Source organism: Tachysurus vachellii, chromosome 18 (genome assembly GCF_030014155.1).
Source record: "Tachysurus vachellii isolate PV-2020 chromosome 18, HZAU_Pvac_v1, whole genome shotgun sequence".
Classification (NCBI taxonomy): domain Eukaryota; kingdom Metazoa; phylum Chordata; class Actinopteri; order Siluriformes; family Bagridae; genus Tachysurus; species Tachysurus vachellii.
The window spans coordinates 18,127,501-18,155,182 of record NC_083477.1 but is presented as its reverse complement, the minus strand read 5'-3'; the positions used below and the strand labels follow the sequence as shown (position 1 = coordinate 18,155,182).

Here is a 27,682-nt window from a genome sequence, read left to right as displayed (position 1 = left end):
TGTTGCTCCTCTATAAATTTTAACTCCCACTTTTAACAGACACTACTGAGTAATTCTCTTTACTCATCCACAGACATTAGTGATTAACCCCACACACTCACACAGACGTTAGTGATTAACCCCACACACTCACACAGACATTAGTGATTAACCCCACACACTCACACAGACATTAGTGATTAAACCCACACACTCACACAGGCGTTAGTGATTAACCCCACACACTCACACAGACATTAGTGATTAACCCCACACCCTCACACAGACATTAGTGATTAACCCCACACCCTCACACAGACGTTAGTGATTAACCCCACATGATCACACAGACATTAGTGATTAACCCCACACACTCACACAGACGTTAGTGATTAACCCCACACACTCACACAGACATTAGTGATTAACCCCACACCCTCACACAGACATTAGTGATTAACCCCACACACTCACACAGACAATAGTGATTAACCCCACACACTCACACAGACCTTAGTGATTAACCCCACACACTCACACAGACATTAGTGATTAACCCCACACACTCACACAGACATTAGTGATTAACCCCACACACTCACAGAGACACTAGTCATTAACCCCACACACTCACACAGACGTTAGTGACTAATCCCACTCACAAACATCTCATCAGTCATCTTTATCTGAACGCTCAAAAGTGTAAAATATCATTGAATGCCTTCATAAATCAAACAATATTTGGGTAGAAAAATCTTAATCACTGATGCTGTTATCAGTATTGATTGGTATTTTTTCTATATTAAATCAAATTAAGTAAATCAACTGAGAAAATAAAAATAGACAGGTTTGATGTTTACACAGATCAGAGGTGTGTTTCAGTTTACAATAATATTAACAGAATGCTGATGATGTTTTTCTTCCTCTGCAGGTTCACTGTTTCAGGATCATGTCTGTAGATTTAATCAGATTAAACCGTGTTATGTAGCTGTGGGACAACGACTGTACCTGCAAATGCCCTGGGAGGATGGGTTTGACCTAAAGACCACTAGTGTAATTTTAAGATATAGAAAATCCCAAAGTTCCCCACCAACACCACGTCTCCCAAGATGGCAGTTTGTTAATGATAATAAAACTATGATACTAACCAGTGCAGAGAGGAACGACTCTGGAACATACACTTTAAACATCTTTGATGTAGACGGGAGAAGTAAAGGCAGTTATACTCTCCAGGTGAACATTGAAGGTAGGACCACACAACCTCTAATCACATCACACAGCACACTACAAGTTATTTCATACATGTATCAGAGGTGGGAGTAAGTCACACATGTGCAAGTCTCAAGTCTTAACCTTCAAGTCTCAAGCAAGTCCGAGTCATTTTTTGTGAGAGTCAAGTCAAGTCAAGTCAAGTCACTGCTTTATGTAAAGCAAGTCAAGTCAAGTTGTAGCTTGAGTCAAGCAAGGCACTGGCAAGTCATACAGATGTTTGATGATTTAACTAAATGTATATATATTAGACAAAATTAAATCTACAGTATTTATGGACTATGAGAGTTTTATTTGCACCAAAAAATGATTATATGCATTTATTTTTAAAAGGTGTCCACATACAGGTGAGTTGTAAATACTATAAAAATCTAAAAATGAATAAAAATCAAAACTACAAAGCCTAAGATGTAAATGTAGCTGAAATAAGGCCAACATAAAAGCATGAAACGTTTCAATATGCCTCAAACATGGCAGAAGACCATGGAAAAGTATATATGTAAAAAGTGCAATGGTTTCTATGCAACCAAATGGCATTTGTTTCCCTTTTAATGGGACATGAACACATACTTAAATTAGATCCTTCCTTTTTAACAACAGAATAACAACAATCAATCACGTCAACCAAAAAACGTAAATTATTGAATCACACACACCTTGAAGTGAATTAACTATTGGAGAGAGAGAGAGAGAGAGAGAGAGAGAGAGAGAGAGAGAGAGAGAGAGGGAGAGAGTGAGAGAGAGAGAGAGATGATCGGAGTGAGTGTAATTTATTAATATTAAAGGGATAGTTCACCTAAAAATGAAAATTCTGTCATCATTTTCTCACCCTCATGATGTTACAAACCTGTATAAATTTCTTTGTTTTGATGAACATACATGTAGATGTTTTGAGGAATGTTTGTAACCAAACCATTTATGAGCCCCATTCACTTCCATAGTGGGAAAAAAGAATACTATAGAAGTGAATGGGGCTCAGGAATAGTTTGGATAAAAGAATTCATTTATTTTTGGGTGAACTGTCCCTTGAAATTGAATGTGTGTGCGCGTGCATGCGAGACAAGAATATGGCTGTGCTTGCAACTCCGACGTTTTTTATTTTTATATTTATATTTATGTTTTTTATATTTAATGTGCATCCCCATAAACGATCCATATGCTTTTCACTCAAAGCCTAACACTGAAGACCAATTATAAGTGCTATTGCAAAACAGCTGACATTTCCACGTAAACAGTGACCAACCATTTACACTACATTGCGCTTGCAAAAAAATTTTATTTGATAGAACTTTGTCACTCCATTGTGAGCGATGTGGTCGCATACTGCTGTTCTTCTCTTCTCATCTCGCACAAAATTCCGGTACCCGAACTTAATTATTTTTGCTGCAGAGCCTTCCATGTTTCGTCACAACTGTTAAGGTTTATTAGTTAGTGCGCGCGCTCCCTCTGCTTGCCTGCTGAGTCACGTGGTTAGATTACGCTCTTGCGTGTGTTTAAAAACAGATTTAAAAACAAATTGGACAAAAAAGATAAAACAAAAACAAAAAACAAGTTATTTCGAGTCATTTCACTCAAGTCCGAGTCAAGTCTCAAGTCATGAATGTCAAGTCAAAGTCAAGTCGAGTATTTCTTAATATTTGTCAAGCAAGTCTCAACTGTGCGACTTAAATCCGACTCGAGTCAAGTCATATGACTCGAGTCCCCCATCTCTGACATGTATAAAATATAAACATTCATCCACACTATAGTCTCTCTTAAGATTTATTTTAATACTTTAATATTTATTTATGTAAATGAGGCTCCAGCTAATTAAAAAATGCAGAAATGTACATACTTATTTTTACAAAAAAAAGCCAGAATTTTTGAGGTTAGAATTGAAAACTTTATCAGAAAGTAAAGAAGCTCTCAAGATAAAGTTATTGTTCCTCTACCTCTTTCTGATTTGAGATTATGTTCATGTGTTTCTGATTTGTTCTTGTATTTCTGGTTTGATAATGTGTTTAGTAATTTATTCTGAGGTGTTTATCTCTAATCTACAGCTCAGGTGTCCTCAGTGAAAGTGACGTACAGCTGCTTGTCCTCTGGAGTCATGAAAGTGAACTGTTCTGCTGATGGAGACAACCTTCACTTCAGCTGGACTTCTGACTTTAACACACTCCCTCAACTGGAGAACAGGACCAGCACTGTTACACTGGAACAAGACCATCAAGGAAACATCACCTGCCATGTAGAAAATCATGTCAGCCGTGACCACGATACTGCTGAACTCCACCAATGTCCTGGTGAGTCTGTCTTTTATAAAGAATGATTTGATGAATAAAAATCCAATGCAGCAGTTTGTGAACACAGAGACAAATCCTACAGTTCCCAACTCATCCTGAGGACATCCTTGACTAATCCTGCCAGTCATACAGTCTTAAATAATCCCACCTGCTCCTTCATAATATTTGATTTCTCATTGTTGCTCCTCTATAAATTTTAACTCCCACTTTTAACAGACACTACTGAGTAATTCTCTTTACTCATCCACAGACATTAGTGATTAACCCCACACACTCACACAGACATTAGTGATTAACCCCACACACTCACACAGACATTAGTGATTAACCCCACACACTCACACAGACGTTAGTAATTAACCCCACACACTCACACAGACATTAGTGATTAACCCCACACACTCACACAGACCTTAGTGATTGACCCCACACACTCACACAGACCATAGTGATTAACCCCATACACTCACACAGACATTAGTGATTAACCCCACACACTCACACAGACGTTAGTGATTAACCCCACACACTCACACAGACCATAGTGATTAACCCCAAACACTCACACAGACATTAGTGATTAACCCCACACACACACACAGACACTAGTGATTAACCCCACATACTCACACAGACGTTAGTGACTAATCCCACTCACAAACATCTCATCAGTCATCTTTAACTGAACGCTCAAAAGTGTAAAATATCATTGAATGCCTTCATAAATCAAACAATATTTGGGTAGAAAAATCTTAATCACTGATGCTATCAGTATTGATTGGTATTTTTTCTATATTAAATCAAATTAAGTAAATCAACTGAGAAAATAAAAATAGACAGGTTTGAAGTTTACACAGATCAGAGGTGTGTTTCAGTTTACAATAATATTAACAGAATGCTTATGATTTTTTCTTCCCCTGCAGGTTCACTGTTTCAGGATCATGTCTGTAGATTTAATCAGATTAAACCGTGTTATGTAGCTGTGGGACAACGACTGTACCTGCAAATGCCCTGGGAGGATGGGTTTGACCTAAAGACACCTAGTTTCAATTTAACATATAGAAAAAACCAAAGTTCCCCAACACCAACACAACATCACTCAAGATGGCAGTTTGTTAATGATAATAAAACTATGATACTAACCAGTGCAGAGAGGAGCGACTCTGGAACATACACTTTAAACATCTTTGATGGAGACGGGAGAAGTAAAGGCAGTTCTACTCTCCAGGTGAACATTGAAGGTAGGACCACACAACCTCTAATCACATCACACAGCACACTACAAGTTATTTCATACATGTATAAAATATAAACATTCATCCACACTATAGTCTCTCTTAAGAGTTATTTTAATATTTGAATATTTATTTATGTAAATGAGGCTCCAGCTAATTAAAAAATGTAGAAATGTACATACATATTTTTACAAAAAAATCCAGGATTTTTGGTTAGATTTGAAAACTTTATCAGAAAGTAAAGAAGCTCTCAAGATAAAGTCATTGTTCCTCTACCTCTTTCTGATTTGAGATTATGTTCATGTGCTTCTCATTTGTTCTTGTATTTCTGGTTTGATAATGTGTTTAGTAATTTATTCTGAGGTGTTTATCTCTAATCTACAGCTCAGGTGTCCTCAGTGAAAGTGTCCAACAGCTGCTTGTCCTCTGGAGTCATGAAAGTGAACTGTTCTGCTGATGGAGACAACCTTCACTTCAGCTGGACTTCTGACTTTAACACACTCCCTCAACTGGAGAACAGGACCAGCACTGTTACACTCGAACAAGACCATCAAGGAAACATCACCTGCCATGTAGAAAATCATGTCAGCCGTGACCACGATACTGCTGAACTCCACCAATGTCCTGGTGAGTCTGTCTTTTATAAAGAATGATTTAATGAACAAAATTCTAATGCAGCAGTTTGTGAACACAGAGACAAAACAGCCAGATGCAAACACATCCTAAGGACAGCCTTGACTAATCCTGCCAGTCCTCATATACAGTCTTTAATAATCCCACCTGCTCCTTAACAAAAGTTTAAGTTTACTTTACACTCCCACAGACACTCTTGTCTAAAATTTATTTTAAAAATGGCATGTTTACATACAGAATAGATCCTAATGCTTAACTCTGTGCAGACTTTTCTTTTACATCATCTCTGTTAACATGTAGATTAAAGGTTGTCTAAAGTTATCTGACAAAAATATCCAATCACAATACTTAAAGACAATATGCTACTACAATACAGTATGATTCTACAACATTCAATATATATTTTATTGGAAATTTTATATGTTTGGGCAAATGGTGCATCATCTATATTGTGTCATTTATCATGTTTTTTATATACAGTATACATAATATAATATAATATAATATAATATAACACTTTGTATTTGGTATATAAGTAAATTCGAGTCTTTGGATAATTTTGGTGAAAAATGCTAATTTAATGGTGAACAGAATTTTAAATAAAAGCCAAGAGTTTGCTGAAATATTTATTTATCGCTTAATCACTGATACCATTTTTTCCAAATAAAATGAAGCAAACAAGTAAATCAGTTGGAGAAGATAAACACAAAGTTTTGAAGTTTACACAGATCAGATGTGCGTTTCAGTTTACAATAATATTAACAGAATGCTGATGATTTTTTCTTCCTCTGCAGGTTCACTGTTTCAGGATCATGTCTGTAGATTTAATCAGATTAAACCGTGTTATGTAGCTGTGGGACAACGACTGCACCTGCAAATGCCCTGGGAGGATGGGTTTGACCTAAAGACCCCTAGTTTAAATTTAACATATAAAAAACCCCAAAGTTCCAAAACACCAACATCACGTCTTCCAAGATGGCAGTTTGTTAATGATAATAAAACTATGATACTAACCAGTGCAGAGAGGAGCGACTCTGGAACATACACTTTAAACATCTTTGATGGAGACGGGAGAAGTAAAGGCAGTTCTACTCTCCAGGTGAACATTGAAGGTAGGACCACACAACCTCTAATCACATTACACAGCACACTACAAGTTATTTCATAAATGTATAAAATATAAACATTCATCTACACTATAGTCTCTCTCAAGATTTTGTTTTATATTTTAATATTTTTTGATGTAAATGAGGCTTCATCCACTTAAAATTACAGAAATGTACATACTTAATTTTACAAAAAATCAGACATTAAAGAAGTTCCCAAGAGAAAGTCATTGTTCCTCTACCTCTTTTTGTTTTGAGATTATTTTGTTGTGATTCTGATTTGTTCTTGTATTTCTGGTTTGATAATGTGTTTAGTAATTTATTCTGAGGTGTTTATCTCTAATCTACAGCTCAGGTGTCCTCAGTGAAAGTGACCTACAGCTGCTTGTCCTATGGAGTCATGAAAATGAACTGTTCTGCTGATGGAGACAACCTTCACTTCAGCTGGACTTCTGACTTTAACACACTCCCTCAACTGAAGAACGGGACCAGCACTGTTACACTGGAACAAGACCATCAAGGAAACATCACCTGCCATGTAGAAAATCATGTCAGCCGTGACCACGATACTGCTGAACTCCACCAATGTCCTGGTGAGTCTGTCTTTTATAAAGAATGGTTTAATGAACAAAATTCTAATGCAGCAGTTTGTGAACACAGAGACAAATCCTACAGTTCCCAACTCATCCTGAGGACATCCTTGACTAATCCTGCCAGTCATACAGTCTTAAATAATCCCACCTGCTCCTTCATAATATTTGATTTCTCATTGTTGCTTCTCTATAAATTTTAACTCCCACTTTTAACAGACACTACTGAGTAATTCTCTTTACTCATCCACAGACATTAGTGATTAACCCCACACACTCACACAGACATTAGTGATTAACCCCACACACTCACACAGACGTTAATGATTAACCCCACACACTCACAAAGACACTAGTGATTAACCCCACGCACTCACACCGACGTTAGTGATTAACCCCACACACTCACAAAGACACTAGTGATTAACCCCACGCACTCACACAGACATTAGTGATTAACCCCACACACTCACACAGACATTAGTGATTAACCCCACACACTCACACAGACATTAGTGATTAACCCCACACACTCAAACAGACATTAGTGATTAACCCCAAACACTCACACAGACATTAGTGATTAATCCCACACACTCACACAGACATTAGTGATTAACCCCACACACTCACACAGACATTAGTGATTAACCCCACACACTCACACAGACATTAGTGATTAACCCCACACACTCACACAGACGTTAGTGATTAACCCCACACACTCACACAGACATTAGTGATTAACCCCACACACTCACACAGACGTTAGTGATTAACCCCACACACTCACACAGACGTTAGTGATTAACCCCACACACTCACACAGACGTTAGTGATTAACCCCACACACTCACACAGACTCTAGTGATTAACCCCACACACTCACACAGACATTAGTGATTAACCCCACGCACTCACACAGACGTTAGTGATTAACCCCACACACTCACACAGACGTTAGTGATTAACCCCACACACTCACACAGACGTTAGTGATTAACCCCACACACTCACACAGACGTTAGTGATTAACCCCACACACTCACACCGACGTTAGTGATTGACCCCACACACTCACACCGACGTTAGTGATTAACCCCACACACTCACACAGACACTAGTGATTAACCCCACACACTCACACAGACACTAGTGATTAACCCCACACACTCACACAGACACTAGTGATTAATCCCACACACTCACACAGACACTAGTGATTAACCCCACACACTCACACAGACATTTTTGACTAATCCCACTCACAAACATCTCATCAGTCATCTTTTACTGAACGCACAAAAGTGTAAAATATATAGTTTTTATCATTGAATGCCTTCATCAATCAAACAATATTTGGGTAGAAAAAGCTTAATCATTGATGCTGTTATCATTATTGATTGTTATTTTGATTGATTATGGAAAAAATAACAATCAATACTGATTGTATAAATGTATTAAATTATAAATGTATAAAATAACTTGTAATGTACATATTAACCAAACAACATAAAACAATCTTTTAATGTTGTTAGAAACTTACATGTTTATTTCTCACATATATGTTTGAGTTTATGTTGCAGTTTTTTTATTTCTTCTGATATTTTTGGTTTAATTATGTGTTTGATTGTTATGGCTTCTTACTTTCCTGCACCATCCACTTTATTAGAAACACCTGTAGACATTCATGATTTCATGATTGTGTTTGTGCTCGTGTGGCTCTTCGAGGTCATCATCCTGCTGTCTGTGTTAGTGGGCACACTGTACATTTACCCCAGAATCTACAGGAAACAGAGGACACCAGAGAGTAAGACTTTAATACTTGTTAGCTTAGAAAATTAACATATTACCAAAGTCCTTATTTGAGTTTAAAGTATGTGTTAATATGTAAAAACAGAAGACCAGGAACAACTAGAAAACTGAATATCTAAAACTGATGTATTGTCTAAAGCTGATCAACTGAGCTTTTTTTTTTCCATCCAAAAGCCAGGACCAGGAAGCTCAGTAACCCTGAACAAGGATTAGAAGAGGCCGTCTGTGGCTGATCTCCTCTATATGAGCAGGCATCGTTCTCCGTCTCATCCAGACTAAAACCTGATAAAACTGTAATCATTACCATAACAGTGTAACAGTGCTATCTGCTTACTGACCTTGCTATTGCTCTCTGTTTTGGATTATTTGCTCTGTGTTTTTTAAAAAAATAACTCAGCCTCATTATTCATACAGTATATAATGCTGAGTGCTAATTTTGTTTGTTTTACTTCTAATATTCTAACTACAATGTAATGCTTTGATGCCACAAAGTCAAGTCAAGTCAAGAAGCTTTTATTGGCATTTCAACCATATATAGCTGTTGCAGTACAAAGTGAAATGAGACAACGTTTCTCCAGGATCAGGGAGCTACATAGAACAAAGACAGAGCGAAGGACTTAGTAAGTTCATCTAGTGTATCTGTGCAACCTGGTGCAAACAGTGCAGGACAAAAGACAGTGCAGGACAAAAGACAAAAAAGACAGTGTAGGACAAAAGACAAACAAGACATGTTGTGTAAATTTCCATGACAGAAGTAAAAGAGACTCCACTGATCTTCTTAGCTGTCCTCACTATCCGCTGCATGGTCTTGCGATCCGAGATGGTGCAGTTCCCAAACCAGACAGTGATGCAGCTGCTCAGAATGCTCTCAATGGTCCTTCTGTAGAACGTAGTCAGGATGGGGGAGGGAGATGGGCTTTTCTCAGCCTTTGTATGAGATGCTGCTGGGCTTTCGTGTTGATGGAGCTGGTGTTGATTGACCAGGTGAAGTTCTCCGCTAGATGAACACCAAGAAATTTGGGGCTCTTGACGATCTTTACAGACGATCCGTCGATGCTCTCCTGAAGTCAACAACCATCTCTTTAGTTTCATCAACATTCAGAGACAGGTTGTTGGCTCTACACAAGGCAGTTAGCTGTTGCACCTCCTCTCTGTATGCTGACTTGTCGTTCTTGCAGATGACCCACCACAGTCGTGTCATCAGCGAACTTGATGATATGGTTCGATCTGTGCATTGCTGCACAGTCGTGAGTCAGTATGGTGAACAGCAGTGGACTGAGGACGCAGTCCTAAGGGGCTCCGGTACTCAGTGTGGTGGTGCTAGAGATGCTGTTCCTGATCCGGACTGACTGAGGTCTCCCAGTCAGGAAGTCCAGGATCTAGATGCAGAAGGAGGTGTTCAGTCCCAGCAGGCTCATCTTCTCAATTAGGTGCTGAGGGATGATTGTGTTGAATGCTGAACTAAAGTCCATGAACAGAATTTGTACTTAAGTGTCCATATTGTCCAGGTGGGTGAGGGCTACATGAAAGGCTGAGGCAATGGCGTCATCCATAGAGCAGTTTGGACGATATGCAAACTGTACGGGGTCCAGTGAGGGTGGTAACTGGGTCTTGATGTGCCTCATGACGAGCTACTTAAAGCACTTCTCAAAGCATGGTCTTCCTTCCTGCTACATTGTTCCGCAACTGAGTGTAGAAGTCATTCAGTGCATCTGGGAGGGAGGCATTACTATCACAGGCAGGTGAAGCTGTCTTGTAGTTCATGATCACCTGTATGCCACATGTGCCGGGTTTCTTCGCTGTCCTGGAAGTGGATGTGGATTGTCTGGGCTTGTGCGTGCTTTGCTTCTCTGATGGCTTGGGACAGTTTGGCCCTTTGCTAGGTCTCTAGTCCTCAGCAGCACACTCACTTTAGCAGTCATTCAGAAGTGCAACCACTGACCACAAACAGATAAACAGCCTTAAAATAAAAAAATAAAATAAAAAATATATTCATTCAATAACATGATCTAACATCTGTGATCGGGATGAAACCAAAAGAATCGGGGCAGTATTGATAAATATTCTACGAATGATTTCTAATTTAGCTTAAAAAAATCAAACTAGGAATCTTATCTTAAGAGTGATTCAAGCCCAATCTCAGAGCAATTCTGAGCAAGGAAAATCCAAACGTTTATCTTAGAGAGGATGTGGGACTAAACACTGTTACTAGGTATGACACATTCTTTTAAAGACTGTCATTGGTTGTCCAATAAAAAAAGAAGAACTTTTATGGTCTATTATAAGCTTCACTTTGTCTCTATGTTAAGATATTTGAGGCTATATCATGTAGGGATTATAGAATATATTATAGATGTTATCTCTAATATGATTTTTCACAAAAATAATCCCTACACAATCTAATCTATAGCATCTATCAGTATTAAATATTGTACATTTCTTCTCCGTCTTCACCTTTTGGCCATTTTCCCTTCTGCTGAAGAATCACTTAAAGCCTCTTAAAAGTCCTCCTCATTACTCCTAAGACTTTTTGATCCTTTTGAGCTCTTTTAAGGGTTAAGATGCTTTGCCAATAACATATTGCAGTAACCGGGGTAGATTAGTAAACCCTGGACTCTTGAGCAGGAGCTTTTCCCAGCAACCCAGTCTAACGGCAGATTGTGACATAGGTCACGAAATGTAATCTATTTGATTCGTGTTCGTGGACACGAATTTCCCTTTTTTTTCGTGTCACTCAGCACGACTTTCGATCTAATGTATTTCAATAGGAAGCATCTTTCGTGTCTGCACCACGTTTTTCTTTCTGCCACTCAGAAGCATTGTTTTTGCTCATTTGTTATTCATTTTTAATCTTTAAGCACTACATTACTCAACATTTAACCAGGAGATTTTATCCTTGTTTTTATTGCTTTATATTCTGTAGGGTACTAACCATCGTGCTTTGGTTTCTTTTCTGAGAAAAGCCATTTTTCCATCTATTTGGTGTGTCAAATCGGACAGTAGGGATGAGCGAGTACAGCATTATCTGCATCTGTATCTGTTAACCATATGAATTATCTGTATCTGTATCTGTACTCGGAAGTAGGCGGGGCTTGACTTGAAATGGGCGGGCTTTAACCGGTGTGTTATATTAAGCATGCAATTGATATGGGTTGATCAGAAATTGTTATATTTATTGCTGATTAAAAAAATATTTACAGGACAGCATCAGGATTGAGCTTTAGATCAATGGTTTTGATCACGATAGCAAACGAACTATATTACAGAACAAGTTTTGCAACAATGAAAACAAAACAATGCAGTGCAATTATGAAGTAAAATGTAATGAACAACATACCTTTCTTTTTTAACTTTTAATTATTTTATGATCAGTGTGATTTTTTTTTTTTGGTTCTTTTTTATTTTTTTATTTCCACACCAGGTGTGGTATGTGTGAGTGTGTGTGTGTGTAGCTTAATAATTAATTTGTAATATTTATAACACTAGCTTACTAACTTTAAGTTTTTATGAAATACAGCAAAAACGTGTCAGACACACAGTGTCTGGTTACTGGTTAGAGACAGCTGAAGGTTTAAAAAAGAAAATAAATTCCGACAGGCAGAGACGCAATGCGAGTTGTCTGTCTGAACGAACCCACGTTTACCAGAACTCTACTGGTTAGTAAGTACGTATTATTAACGTTATAACCCGAAGTAAAAAGCTGAAGAAACCCTAAAGGTTAACGGAAAAGACCTGCGAACCCGAGTGACTGAGGGAGAGACAGAGGGCTGTTCTGTGTGTGACTGTGTGAGCAGAGCGACACACAGCAACACAATACATCTGTATGTGTGTAGGGGAGGGGCACTGTGACTAGCCTATCACAGAACGCTGACACAATCAGCTACCCAATGATGATTTTCATTCAATCCGACCACAGACATTGACTCGTATTACTCGTATAATACTCGTACTCGGCAGAAGTGCTTTATCCGTACCGGATGCTCGTTTCAGCCGAGTATCCGGCTCATCTCTATCGGACAGTAAACTAAATACTACAGTACCCATGAGCCTTATCTACTTTTACTATGTTGAAGACGTCAGCTAAAACTACCTGATGACCCACCGCCGATTCTCTTTTAATGATATCCTCATCTTTCTTTCAACACATAAACACGAAAGTGTGCTTGATAATTCAACAATACGACGTCGTCACCATCCATTTCATTTGATTCTCCTGATTTCTGCAGGCCACGAATTCTCCTTCGTTGCACTCAAACCACTTCCTAGGTAATGTTACTTGAATGTAATGATCAAATATGAACATTTAGAATTTGCGCTTGCAGAAATCATCCAATCGCAAATGTGGACGCCCGCATTACCCGTGAGGCTCAGCATCCGTTGCTATGGAGACAGAGCCAGTCCGCCTTGCGATTGGGTGATTTCTGCAGGCTTACAGGGTTTCCCGAATTCTAAGTGTTCATATTTGATTTCTGGGGAAACGTCTACTTTTGGATTTTCTTTTCCTGTCTCCATCTGTTCTGCTTCTGGCTCAGTTGTTTTCTCTTCTTCTTCTTGACCTTCAGTGTTACTTCTTTGCTGTTTTATTTCTTCCTGACTTCTTGTCTGTACACTGCTCTCTTCATTGTCCTGTGTGTCTCTTTCTTTTTGTATTTTTGTCTTCTGACTAACTTCAACCTCTTTCTCAGGACAGTTCCTGATCACATGTCCCTCCTGACCACCCAAAACACTTCAACACTCCATAAGTTTAACAAATTCCTCCCCATTTACATTTATTTTAAACACAATGTTCAGGTCTTCATCCCTGCTGTTTAAAATCATGTACACGTCTTCTATTAAACAAAATGTGCCCCAGCTCAGGGTCTTTACAGCCTGTTGGGATCAGTTTTATTTCTGACACTGGTTTCCCAGATCTAGTCAGTTGTTCAGTCAGTACATTATTATCTATATAAGGGGAGACATTAGACAAGATAACTCTTTTTGTGGGGTTACTAAAAGAGAGTTTCCACTCATACTTTACATTTACCAGACACTCTTATCCAGAGTGACTTACATTTTAGTTTATACACCTGAGCAATTGAGGGTTAAAGGCCTTGCTCAGGGGCCCTGCAGTGGCAACTTGGTGGACCTGGGATTCAAACCAATGACCTTCCGATCAGTAGTCGAACACCTTAACCACTGAGCTACCACAGCTCACCTTCACTAAACGTGCACATGCACTTAGAGAGACATTGCAGAGGACTGTAAGAGACTACACATCATTGACCACTATTAAATGTGTACAAAAAAAGACATTAAAGAATGTATACCTTCTTTTGCTGTTTAAATGTAATGCATCAGTTGCCATTTTAAATCCAGTATTTTGTAACAGTGTTCATAGTGTTAGTTACTTACTTTAATGAAAAAGCCTTTATTTTTATCACATATACATTACAGCACAGTGAAATTCTTTCTTCAGAAATCCCAGCTTTGGAATTTGAGGTCAGAGCACAGGGTCAGTCACGATACAGCACCCTGGAGCAGGGAGGGTTAAGGGCCTTGTTTAAGGGCCCAACAGTGGCAGCTTGGCATTGCTGGGGCTTGAGCCTTAACAACCCCGAGCCTTAACCACTTGAGCTACCACTACCCTCACATCACACACACACACACACACATACACACACACACACACACACACACACACACACACACACACACACACACACACACACACACATACACACACACACACACACACACACACACATATCACCACATCACACTCATCCACTGAGATCTTAACAAATATCTTTATACTTGTTTAGAAATAAAGGCTTAAATATAAATAAGCAGAAATATCTGTCTATAGTATATAATATTTAAAATAAGTAAATGTACCTAAAATTGGGTTTAATATAAAGAAATAAGTTTTGCTATTGTTTTTCTTGTTTTCTTTTCCTACTTGTAGACACACTTATGCCATCACCATGGTCTTTAATCATATGTAAGGCTTTTGGGTCTAGATGAAAATGAAAAAGAAGAGAAAATAAAAAGGAAGTTTCTTGTTGCAGTTTTTAGTGTTGAACCCACAAAACTGCAGCTTCCTAACACCAACATTTCAGCTTCTCTTTAAAAAAAAAAAAAAAAAGCTGTTCAGAAGAAGGATCAGTTTTTCATGACGCAGTTTTCTACCATTTTTTAAGTATTACATGAGAGAAATATTTGATCAAAATGTCTAAAATTGTTCAGCTCTAAATGCATTTTCAGTTTAAGTCTACAATTTTCTGTTGAACTGATTTAAATTTCTGTGGCTTGTATTTGTTAAAATGATAATTTTAAAAATTTTGTTTATTGTAAAAATAAGTTCATTTTATTATTAATGTACTGTATTGTCTATAACTATATAAGACTAGAGCACATTTCCTCTTTGTTTTCTTTGAAATAATGCCAAAAAAAAGATTTTGTTCAGTTTGACTGTGTTCATGAGTGTGTGTGATATCGTGCCTTAAGAATTAACACATGGGGTTTTACACCCCTGTTAACTCATGGGCAGAAACTTAGTTGATCAGTCAGTCAAGTCAATGTGTTTTTTTGTTGTTTTTTAAAAGTTTACATATACATTTCTAATTTGTTCCATATTGTAATAATGAATGGAGAACATATTGCTGTAACTCTCCAAAACTTCTGTTATTATATTTGCTTTTGAATAATAAAATTATAAAGTCTCTCGGCTTGTGTTCCTGGTGAAGAGCAATTGCAGTGCTTGGTTCCAAAAAAAAAAAAAACAATTAAATGAAGAAATAAATAAATAAATTACGAATAATTGATTTTTAATCATTTTCACATTTATCTGAAATAAACATGGAAAATGTCAAACTCAGGATATCAGGATTAAATGGAAGGGTAATACTTACAAACAAAGGCAGATGTAAGTGCAGATTCTATTTATTATAATGTGCAAAAAGAACTAAATATGTGAAGCAGGACAACTAACTAACTATACTAACTATAACTTAAATGATGTGGCACTAAAGTGATAATCCAACACAGGAGAACGTGATCATGGGAGAAATGGGAAACACAACAATGATGAGACCTAAAAAGGACCAGGCTTTTGTGAGGGGTTTATAGACCTTGTATGACCATGTAAGTATGAGTGAGTAAAATATTTCCTCAGACAAGACGAACAAACCACAGGGCTGCTTTATGGGTATATGGGACTTCCTGTTTCTCAGTAAAGTATTATTAGTTCTCTAAAAGAAGCTTCATCTTGCTTTTGTAGTCGTTCATCACTCAGGTCCAAGATCTCCATCAAGTACAGAGAGAGGATTGTTCTCTGGACAAAATGAGAATACAGGTCATTTTTGGAGTCCTGTTGATTTACACCCACGTTGTCATGGGTAAGTTTTATCCTCTAATAATGCATGATTCATTTATTTACTACAAGTGCAGTTGTACAGTTTCTGCTTTATGAAATGAGAAATGGTCTAAATGTAGTTTAAACCTGTGAGATCAGTTCATTCAGGACCACTTTGTCAAATGAGAATTGATTAGATGATATGCATACAGTTAGTGTTGGCGGTATGGTTCTGTTCTGGGCAAAAATCTATGTGCCCGTCCAGCAACTAGAAAATAATAGACCCCCAAAACAAACCATATGCCAAAATTAAAAACTCCCAACGTAACTGTTGCAGTATAACAGCTAGTAAATTCAGAGCTAATCAACGATCAGGGGAAGCGTCGTCCTGGGCTGAGCAAATGGCGGCATATTTGCAACAAGCGTGTTGCTGTAATCGGTTAAAGCTAAGTGAGAATCATAAAGGGGGAAGCATAATACACCCCTGCAGCAGCAATATACAACGAGCATGTTGTATATCCACTAAATCCATGACTTTTGCGCATCTAAAATGTCCTTGATTCCTGGACGAACGCAACTTTCGTATGTTGCGGAAGACCATCGTACCAGACTTTTCAATGTGGGAATCGTTGTAACTGAGGCTGCTGTTGTAGCTGCTCCGATACGAAAGGAGTGAGACATGTAGCTCTGATGAGAGGCCGCAGGAATGGCTTGAGGTCATAGGAGGCATCAAAATTATTATTGCGTGTAGTGAATTCGCCAACCCTTTTGGTGCTTTTTTTATGCCGTCGAGGAGCAAGCGGATAGATGGATGCCCCAGCAGACTGCGGACGGATGGATCCATGCATCTTAGATGAAATTGAATGCCTGAAACTGTTTTAATGAACTGGATAGCATGTCAACCGAAGCACAAAATATGGAAATTAGGGCGAAAAATCAAGCTGTTATAATGCTTGGAACATGTCCGTTGTTATGTGGAGCTGACAAGTCTATGATTAAACGTTAAATAGCATAAAGCAAAGCAAAGCAAAGCAAATCATGACCCATTGTGACATGCATAGCATAGCATAACATGGCATAGCATAACGTAGCATAACTTTGCATCGCATAACATCGCAATGCATAACAAACTAGCATAACATAATATAGCAAGGCATAGCATAACCTAGCATAACATAACATGACGTAGCATAGCATAACCTAGCATAGCGTAGCATAACATGGCATAGCATAACATCGCATGACCTAGCATAACAGCACAACATAGCATAGCAAAACATAGCATAACCTAGCATAACATAACATAACCTAGCATAGCATAATCTAGCATAGCACATAGATATCTACTGTACATCTACAATGTCGCCTTGGGTACGGCAGTACATTGGAACGAATGCGTCAATAGAGCCGCCATCTTGGTACAGGGGACCCCCTCCTCTTAATGTATCAGCGCCAATGTAGGCAAAGAAATAAAATCACCATAAATCGTCATAAATGCGATTTTATATTTTTTTTTTTAGTTCGTTCCAACGGTCAGACATGTATTTATCATTAAGTCCAGAGAAAATTTAAGGTTTTGATATTAAGATAATCTACTTTTTCAAAATATAATGCATAGTGCTAGTAGGTGTAAGTTTATTAGTTACATTATTCCACTTGAGTAAACTTCAAATGAGAGTTAGATAGTTGAGGTGCCAAAGACCGTTCATCCTTTTTTTTGTTCCTGTCCCACAATACTTTTGCCACATTAAATAAGTATGTACTAAAGTCACATAAACCAAAAAAAAAACAAAGTTTGACTTTGAGGCTGAACTTGTGTGTTAAGTCCAGTACAATCTAATAAAATATGTTTGACAGATAAGGGAATCTTACAAAACATACATAAAGTTGGGTCATTTCACCTTTAAGCAAAAAAAAACATGGGTCCATTTTAATGTCCTTATTAAGAGCTTCGGAATCACAAACGTTTTTGGTTTTCCTAACTGTCAAAAACTGATAGGTAACTAGCATGGATTAGCTGTGTTCGTTAACCAAGGACTAAAACAAACCAACGGAACAAGAAATATAATTTCCTAACATTCAATATCATAAAACACATTCTCACTTGTGAAATGTAATCCCTTGCTGTCTGGTTTTTATGTTTCGTTCGGTTGAACAACCATATGCAGCACAGAAATTCGACATCGTCCATGAATTTGAAGTACAAGACACCTGTACAAAGATGGCAGCGGTTTTGATGCATTTTTAGGACCCCAAGGCGACATCTAGTATAGATATCTATGAGCGTAGCATATTTTCTGTAGCTATTTTCTGTGCTTTCATGCAAATGGCGCATCATCTATTTTATGCAATGTTGCTTTATTTGTAAAATAGACTTTGGATGATGGTGGAGAAATTCTACCTCAGAAAAAGACTTACAACAGTTTTCTGAAATATCATTTATCCTTTAATCAACTGTGATGTTAGAATGATTTTCCTGCCATTTTAATCGTAAATAAATTTTAACGACTGTGTTTAAAGACAATGGCATTCACAATATGTCATGGCGTCATGCTAACCGCTAACACATCTTGTAGGAACGAATACTAATAAAACCCCCCCTTTTTTTTAACTAAAGAACACGGGTCACTATCCACACTGTAACTTAGTACTGTTAACTTAGTACTGAATCGTTCTTTTGAACCGGTTCTTTTTAGTGAACTGGATGAACCAGTTCACCAAATCGGACTGATTCGTTCTAAACAGTTCGCGTCGTGAGTCAGCGCTGATCCACAAGTTACTAAAGTTTCGTCACTTTTGGTCATGCCTGACAGCCCCTCCGACTCTAAATATACTAATATCCAGGAGTATATGTAACTCCTGTACACTGAACTGAGACATGTTGTGCTGAGAGAACTGTGAGCTCGAGCTGTTGATACTGCGCATGCGTGAATCACTGGACCGATACAGCGAATCATCAGTACACTGAACTGAGAACTGTTTCTTTCGGACGCGTCAGAGAACCGATGAGCTGTTGATACTGTGCATGCTTGAATCACTGAACTGATACAGCGAATCATCAGTGCACTGAACTGAGAACTGTTTCTTTCGGACGCGTCAGAGAACCGATGAGCTGTTGATAGTGAGCATGCTTGAATCACTGAACTGATACAGCGAATCATCAGTACACTGAACTGAGAACTGTTTCTTTCGGACGCGTCCGACATACTGAGTACCGATGAGCTGTTGTTACTGCGCATGCGTAAATCACTGAACTGATACAGCAACAAATAGAAATGGTTATGATTTAATGTCTTATCAACGTATGAGTGTTTAACTCAGTTGAATTAGTTTTTGAAACAACTGATGGAGCGAAATAAACATTTCAAAATTATGCTTTTTTTGTAAGTTTTTGTAAGTTGATGAAGATTAGTTTATTAACTTTAAATCTTTAAGACACGTAAAACATCCACGTTTGCACATCAATGCCTGTACTGGGTGTTTTAGTTGCAAAACCTAAATGTAAGAAACATATTCAACTAAAATTATGATTACAAAGAACTTGTGTTAAATTGATTGTATTAATATCTGCCGGCAGCGGCAGGATGAAGGAATTTACGTCATTACGTCAGGACGTAAAAGAACTGGTGATCTGGATTATTGAACTGGTTCATTAAAACGAACTGTCCGAAAGAACCGGTTTGCGGAAAAGAACCGAACTTCCCATCACTAGTCTCTTTCTCTCTCTCTACCGCTGTACTTCTGGGAATGCAAGTTGGATTACTTGTCAAAATAAAAGTATTACAAATACAACCACTTAAGATTATATACAGTATAAATAGATACCTATTACATATGTAAATAATCACTTGGAGAAGATACTGTTTTGAAGTTTACACAGATCATAGGTGTGTTTCAGTTTCAGTTTACAATAATATTATTGTCATATATGTATATGTAATATAGTAATATGTATGTGTAATATAGAATTGTCTATATTGTGTCATTTTTCATGCTCCATATATAACTAAAATTTCTTTGGATTATGTTGGAAAAAATGCTAATTTCATGGGGAACACAATTTTCAGTGAGAGACAACAGTTTGCTGAAATTTAATTTATTTATACTCAATTCACTGATGCTGTTATCAATATTGTTTGTCTGCCTTTTTTTTTAATAAAATCCAACAAATAAGTAAATCACTTGCAGAAGATAAACACAGACTTTTGAAGTTTACACAGATCAGAGGTGTGTTTCAGTTTACAATAATATTAACAGAATGCTGATGATTTTTTCTTCCTCTGCAGGTTCACTGTTTCAGGATCATGTCTGTAGATTTAATCAGATTAAACCGTGTTATGTAGCTGTGGGACAACGACTGCACCTGCAAATGCCGCTGGAGGATGGGTTTGACCTAAAGACCACTAGTTTAATTTTAAGATATAGAAAAACCCAAAGTTCCCCACCAACACCACGTGAATCAAGATGGCAGTTTGTTAATGATAATAAAACTATGATACTAACCAGTGCAGAGAGGAGCGACTCTGGAACATACACATTACTCATCTTTGATGTAGACGGGAGAAGTAAAGGCAGTTCTACTCTCCAGGTGAACATTGAAGGTAGGACCACACAACCTCTAATCACATCACACAGCACACTACAAGTTATTTCATACATGTATAAAATATAAACATTCATCCACACTGTAGCAAACATCCCAAGTGTCCCGGAAGTTCCGGGAGTCTCCCGCATATTGATATCGGCTCCCTGATGCCCACAAATTACTTAAAATCTCCCGGAATCTAGAGCGAGCAAACAAGAGCGCACATGCGCGACAGAGACTGTGCTAAAACCTTGTAGCGCGCGCACGGCAGAGAGGGAGGGGAAGCGAGAGACCTTGCGTGCGTGTTTGTGTGTGTGTGTGTGTGTGTGTGTGTGTGTGCGCGTGTGCCTCATTAAGCGCATGTAAGACAGAGAGCATCCTGCTTGGCCTGTTTCGGTAAGTCAACCAATCTATTGTCAGTGTGCTTTTGGCGGGCTTTTATCTCTTCTCCCGAACCAAATTAATCAGTGTATCTAGAAACAGGAGCGCCATCATGGCCCATGGCAGAGAGCCCCAAAAAACCACAGTATAAGACACATTTTACACCATCATGGCCCATGGCAGAGAGAGAGAGCCCCAACTTTATGGAGATGCAGATTTCATTTTCCAACAGGACTTGGCACCTGCACACAGTGCCAAAGCTACCAGTACATGGTATAAGGACCATGGGATCCCTGTTCTTAATTGGCCAGCAAACTCACTTGACCTTAACCACATAGAAAATCTATGGGGTATTGTGAAGAGGAAGATGCGATATGCCAGACCCAACAATGCAGAAGAGCTGAAGGCCACTATCAGAGCAACCTGGGCTCTCATAACACCTGATCAGTGCCACAGACTGATTGACTCCATGCCACGCCGCATTGCTGCAGTAATCCAGGCAAAAGGAGCCCAAACTAAGTATTGAGTGCTGTACATGCTCATACTTTTCAGTTGGCCCAGATTTCTAAAAATCCTTTCTTTGTATTGGTCTTAAGTAATATTCTAATTTTCTGACATACAGAATTTGGGATTTTCCTTAGTTGTCGGTTATAATCATCAAAATTAAAAGAAATAAACATTTGAAATATATCAGTCTGTGTGTAATGAATGAAAATAATATACAAGTTTCACTTTCTGAATGGAATTTGTGAAATAAATCAACTTTTTGATGATATTCTAATTGTAGGACCAGCACCTGTATATTTGAGTTTATGTTGCTGTTTTTTTTTTTTGTTTCCTCTGATATTTTTGGTTTGATTATGTGTTTGATTGTTATGGCTTCTGTAGTAATTCATCCCGAGGTGTTTATCTCTAATCTACAGCTCAGGTGTCCTCAGTGAAATTGTCCTACAGCTGCTTGTCCTCTGGAGTCATGAAAGTGTTCTGTTCTGCTGATGGAGACAACCTTCACTTCAGCTGGACTTCTGCGTTAAACACTCGGTTGGAGAACGACAACAAAACTCTCGTACTGGATAAAATACATAATAATAATAATGTCACCTGTCATGTAGAAAATCACATCAGTCGTTTGCACAATTCAATTAACCTCCCGACATGTATTGGTGAGTTTGTCTTTCTAAGTAACAAATTAATCTAATACTGTAAAACCAATAATAATAAATATCACTAACACTATTGTGCAGTGATTCTTACTTTCCTGCACCATCCACTTTATTAGAAACACCTGTAGACATTCATGAAGTTATCTAATCAGCCAATCATGTGTTTGATTTCTTTGACTTTTATTGTTGCATTGTTGATGGTACCAGATGAGCTGCATAAACTGTAGATCTTGTGGGATTTTTACATACAACAGTCTCTATGTCTCTCATCAAGGTGTAAAACAATGCCATGGTTAAAGTCATAGAGATCAATAGGTGAACATTAAGAGATGTTCTTTACCTGCTGCGCTGCTGACACATATTTCCAGGTGTTCCTATTAAATCGTGTTGATTTTTTATCAATGATCTGCTTAATATGAGCAGTTGCGCTCTCTCTCTCTCTCTCTCTCTCTCTCTCTCTCTCTCTCTCTCTCTCTAACAGAATTCATGATGATTGTGTTTGTGCTCGTGTGGCTGTTCGAGGTCATCATCCTGCTGTCTGTGTTAGTGGGCACACTGTACATTTACCCCAGAATCTACAGGAAACAGAGGACACCAGAGAGTAAGACTTTAATACTTGTTAGCTTAGAAAATTAACATATTACCAAAGTCCAAATTTTAGTTTAAAGTATGTGCTAATGTGTAAAAACAGAAGACCAGGAACAACTAGAAAACTGAATGTCTAAAACTGATGTATTGTCTAAAGCTGATCAACTTTTTTTTCCATCCAAAAGCCAGGACCAGGAAGCTCTGTAACCCTGAACAAGGATTAGAAGAGGCAGTCTGTGGCTGATCTCGTCTATATGAGCAGGCATCGTTCCCCGTCTCATCCAGACTAAAACCTGATAAAAATGGAACCATTACCATAACAGTGTAACAGTGCTATCTGCTTACCGTCATTGCTATTGCTCTCTGTTTTGGATTATTTGCTCTGTGTTTTAAAAAAAATTATTCAGCCTCATTATTCATATATAATGCTAAGTGCTAATTTTGTTCATGTTTTACTTCTAATTTTCTAACCACAATGTAATGCTTTGATGCTACAAAAGCACAAATTTAATACAATATTAAATATTTTTGAAATGTAAATCAAGTTATAAATTTAAGTCCTATGTAATATGTGTAAATGCTGAAATAAAACCTACACACTAATGTGTTCTAGACTGTTCTATTGTCTCTATATACTGTAGCATACAGTTAAGGAGGATCAGTGACAGGAAGAATGTCACCAAGTCAAGTCAAGAAGCTTTTATTGGCATTTCAACCATATATAGCTGTTGCAGTACACAGTGAAATGAGACAACGTTTCTCCAGGATCAGGGAGCTACATAGAACAAAGACAGAGCGAAGGACTTAGTAAGTTAGTCTTAGATACATAAAGTGCATCTGTGCAACCTGGTGCAAACAGTGCAGGACAAAAGACAAACAAGACAGTTCAGGACAAATGACAAAAAAGTGCAGGGCAAAAGACTGCAAACAAAAAATACAAGACAATAGACAAAAGCCAATAGACAAAAACAGCGCTGACCAGTGTAAATACTGAATATTCAATCAATATTACGTGTGCAGAAATACTGGAAGGAACACATTAGTATTATAGCAGCAGTTACATGAGGTATCGTAAGGTATTGTGCAAAACAGCAATCGAATGAAATGTGAGACAGCATGTGCAAAGAGCAAAAAAAGTGTGCAAAACAGCATGTAAACTGTTTGTTATGATGGTGATGTAGACATGGATGTAAATTGGAAGAGTGTGTATTTGGTGTGGGTCATTGCAGTCCATACAGTTGATTGTGCATATGTGTGTGTGTGTGTGTTTGTGTGTGTGTGTGTGTGTTGTGCTTGGTACAGTTCAGTTCAATTATTGAGTTGTCTTATGGCTTGTTGAAAGAAACTGTTACACAGTCTGGTCATGAGGGCCCAAATGCTTTGGTACCTTTCTCCAGATGGCAAGAGGGTGAAGAGTGTGTGTAAGGGGTGTGTGGGGTCATGCACAATGCTGTTGGCTTTGCAGATGCAATGTGTTGTGTAAATGTCAATGATTGAAGGAAGAGAGACTCCGATGATCTTCTCAGCTGTCCTCACTATCCGCTGCAGGGTCTTGCGATCCGAGATGGTGCAGTTCCCAAACCAGACAGTGATGCAGCTGCTCAGAATGCTCTCAATGGTCCTTCTGTAAAACGTAGTCAGGATGAGGGGAGGGAGATGTGCCTTTCTCAGCCTTCGTAAGAAGTAGAGACGCTGCTGGGCTTTCTTGGTGATGGAGCTGGTGTTGAGTGACCAGGTGAAGTTCTCCGCTAGATGAACACCAAGAAATTTGGTGCTCTTGATGATCTCTACATATGAGCCGTCGATTGTTCAGTGGAGAGTGTTCACTCTGTGCTCTCCTGAAGTCAACAACCATCTCTTTAGTTTTATCAACATTCAGAGGTTGTTGGCTCTACACAAGGCAGTTAGCTGTTGCACCTCCTCTCTGTATGCTGACTTGTCGTTCTTGCTGATGAGACCCACCACAGTCGTGTCATCTGCGTTCAATCTGTGCATTGCTGCACAGTCGTGAGTCAGCAAGGTGAACTGCAGTGGACTGAGCACGCAGCCCTGAGAGGCTCCAGTGCTCTGTGTGGTGGTGTTAGTCATGCTGTTCCCAATCCGGACTGACTGAGGTCTCCCAGTCAGGAAGTCCAGGATCTAGTTGCAGAGGAAGATGTTTAGTCCCAGCAGGCTCAGCTACCCTATCAGGTGCTAAGGGATGATTGTGTTGAATGCTGAACTAAAGTCTATGAACAGCATTCGTACCTATGTGTCTTTATTGTCCAGTTGGGTGAGGGCTAAATGAATGGCTGTGACAATGGCATCGTCTGTGGAGTGTTTTGGACGATATGCGGACTGTCGGGGGTCCAGTGAGTTTGGTAAATGGGTCTTGATGTGGCTCATGATGAGCTTCTTGAAGAAATTCATAACGATGGATGTGAGTGCAACCGGACAATAGTCACTGAGGCAGGACACTGTAGATTTCTTTGGGACGGGGACAATAGAGTTCTCCTCACGTCGGCCGTGAATAAACAGAGGGATCGTCCTTGCCTTTACATTGTTTTGCACCTCAAATCGAGCGTAGAAGTCATTCAGCACATCTGGGAGAGAGGCATCACTATCGCAGGCAGGTGAAGCTGTCATGTAGTTCGTGATCACAAAAAAGTCAAAAAAAGTCAAATTACAGGTTGTTTGGTCCTACCTCCAATGTTGTAGGACCAAACAACCTCTAATCACATCACACAGCACTACAAGTTATTTCATTAATGTATAAAAAATAAACATTTATACACACTCTCAAGATTTTGTTATATGTTTTCATATTTATTTATGCAAATGAGGCTCCATCTAATTAATATGCAGAAATGTACATACTTAACAGATTAACAAAAACAATTTGGGGTTTTATGTTGTTAGAAATATATAATTGTTATACCATATCTATTTTTGAGATTATGTTGCTGTATTTCTGGTTTGATAATGTATTTACTAATTTATTCTGAGGTGTTTATCTCTAATCTACAGCTCAGGTGTCCTCAGTGAAATTGTCCTACAGCTGCTTGTTCTTCAAAGTCAGGAAAGTGTTCTGTTCTGCTGATGGAGACAACCTTCACTTCAGCTGGACTTCGGTTGGAGGACGACAACAAAACTCTCGTACTGGATAAAATACATAATAATAATAATGTCACCTGTCATGTAGAAAATCACATCAGTGGTGAGCACAATTCAATTAAACTCCCGGATTGTATTGGTGAGTTTGTCTTTTTTTTTTTTTGGTTGTTTGTTGTTTATTTTAGTTAATGATGAGGCATTACTGTTACCTCTCATGCATTCTGAGAAAAAAATAGATGCAGATCATTTGCATGTGACCGAATGTGATGCAGACAAACCCATTATTTTGTGTAAAGTCTAACTTAATCATTGTCATAAAATCAACTGGTCATTAACTTGTTCAAATAAACAAAGTGCATTCGTGTGTGTGCTTGTGTGTATGTCACATTCACGCCAACACTTCTGTACCAAAAAAAAGACATCTTAAAATGAGAAAAGACAACTAGTACATATAATACAATAAAAGACATGCAATGAACTCGATATTAATAATCATGATTTCTTATCCAAAAAATAAACTTACACCTAATGAATTACAGTATTAATGACACATTACAGCTGTGTGCGTGACCTCAGAATGTGAACGTGACGTGAAGTTAACAGAACAGAAAGACATGGCTTTATTACCTAGTAGATAAGATCAGAGATGAGTCATGTGTTAATGAAGTCATGTGCTACTGAATAAAAGAGGAATTACTGCATGAAACACTTTGTCATGTTAAATATAGTTCAAATTCTGTTTGTTTTCATTATAACTTGGCAGCATCGTTGTTATTAATGTCATGGCCTGAATTTCTCTTTACATATCAACAACTTAAATGACTGAAATGTTTTTGTCTTGTAGACGTCATTCTGCTGATCCTGAGCTCAGTTTGTCTGATTCTCATTGTACTAGCTGTCTTAGTGTTTTGTGTCTACAAGAAGAGACAAGGCCTAAGGATCAAAGGTCAGAAGCAATCTGTGTTTTTGCAGAGTTTGGACAAAATCGTGTCATATTTGTTGTCTGGCATTTATTCATGTCACTTATTTTTTTAAGTTTGTTCTTGATCTGTATTTGTATGCTTTTATAATTTGTGCTTTATAATTATTTTGTAACAACCAATCATGTGCCAGATGTACAGGAGTTTTCAATATGGAGTTTAATAGATGTGTGTTTTGTTGACAGCCCCTTCTCAGGACAGCATGCAGCTTGTGTACGTGGAGGTCACCCACTCAGCCAGGAACAGGACAGACACAAGACCCAGCACGTGTAAGACTTCACCACACTTTAATAATATATGCACTGGATTAATCCAAATGCCTTTCATTGATTTATTACACTTTAGTACACACAAAGTTGTGATGGGTTCATTAGTACGGCCACATAATAAAATAAGGAAATCTGAAATGTTTAATGCTGTTTAATGTTATTATAAGTTAAAAGCCTGTTTAATACTAAGTACATTAATCAAATTGATTTCATCAGCGATTTCTCTGTGTTGTTTTGTGGTTCAGCCCCAGTGCAGAACGAGGGTGTGGAGTACGGCACGGTGGTCACATCCAATCAGAAGAAGAAAGAGGACGATGTGCAGTACGGAGAGCTGGTGTTTAACACTCCTGCACAAAAAAAGAGCAAGCTGCCCAAAGTACA

At 38.2% G+C, this 27,682-nt stretch overlaps 2 protein-coding genes across 2 annotated transcripts in view; one reads left to right on the top strand and one right to left on the bottom strand.

Moving 5' to 3' along the window:
• LOC132861210 (uncharacterized) overlaps positions 1-27,682 on the bottom strand; it is a 192,152-nt gene that overhangs the window by 25,839 nt on the left and 138,631 nt on the right. The gene's annotated exons all lie outside the window — the stretch shown is intronic.
• The window catches only part of LOC132861207 (uncharacterized), a 36,542-nt gene that overhangs the window by 464 nt on the left and 8,396 nt on the right, over positions 1-27,682 (top strand). Inside the window, exons 2-8 of the mRNA XM_060892618.1 lie at positions 911-1,225; positions 3,288-3,530; positions 4,454-4,771; positions 5,150-5,392; positions 6,193-6,510; positions 6,855-7,097; positions 20,529-20,843. Coding sequence (XP_060748601.1) covers positions 911-1,225; positions 3,288-3,530; positions 4,454-4,771; positions 5,150-5,392; positions 6,193-6,510; positions 6,855-7,097; positions 20,529-20,843 — 1,995 coding nt within the window. The remainder of the gene's footprint in view (positions 1-910; positions 1,226-3,287; positions 3,531-4,453; positions 4,772-5,149; positions 5,393-6,192; positions 6,511-6,854; positions 7,098-20,528; positions 20,844-27,682) is intronic.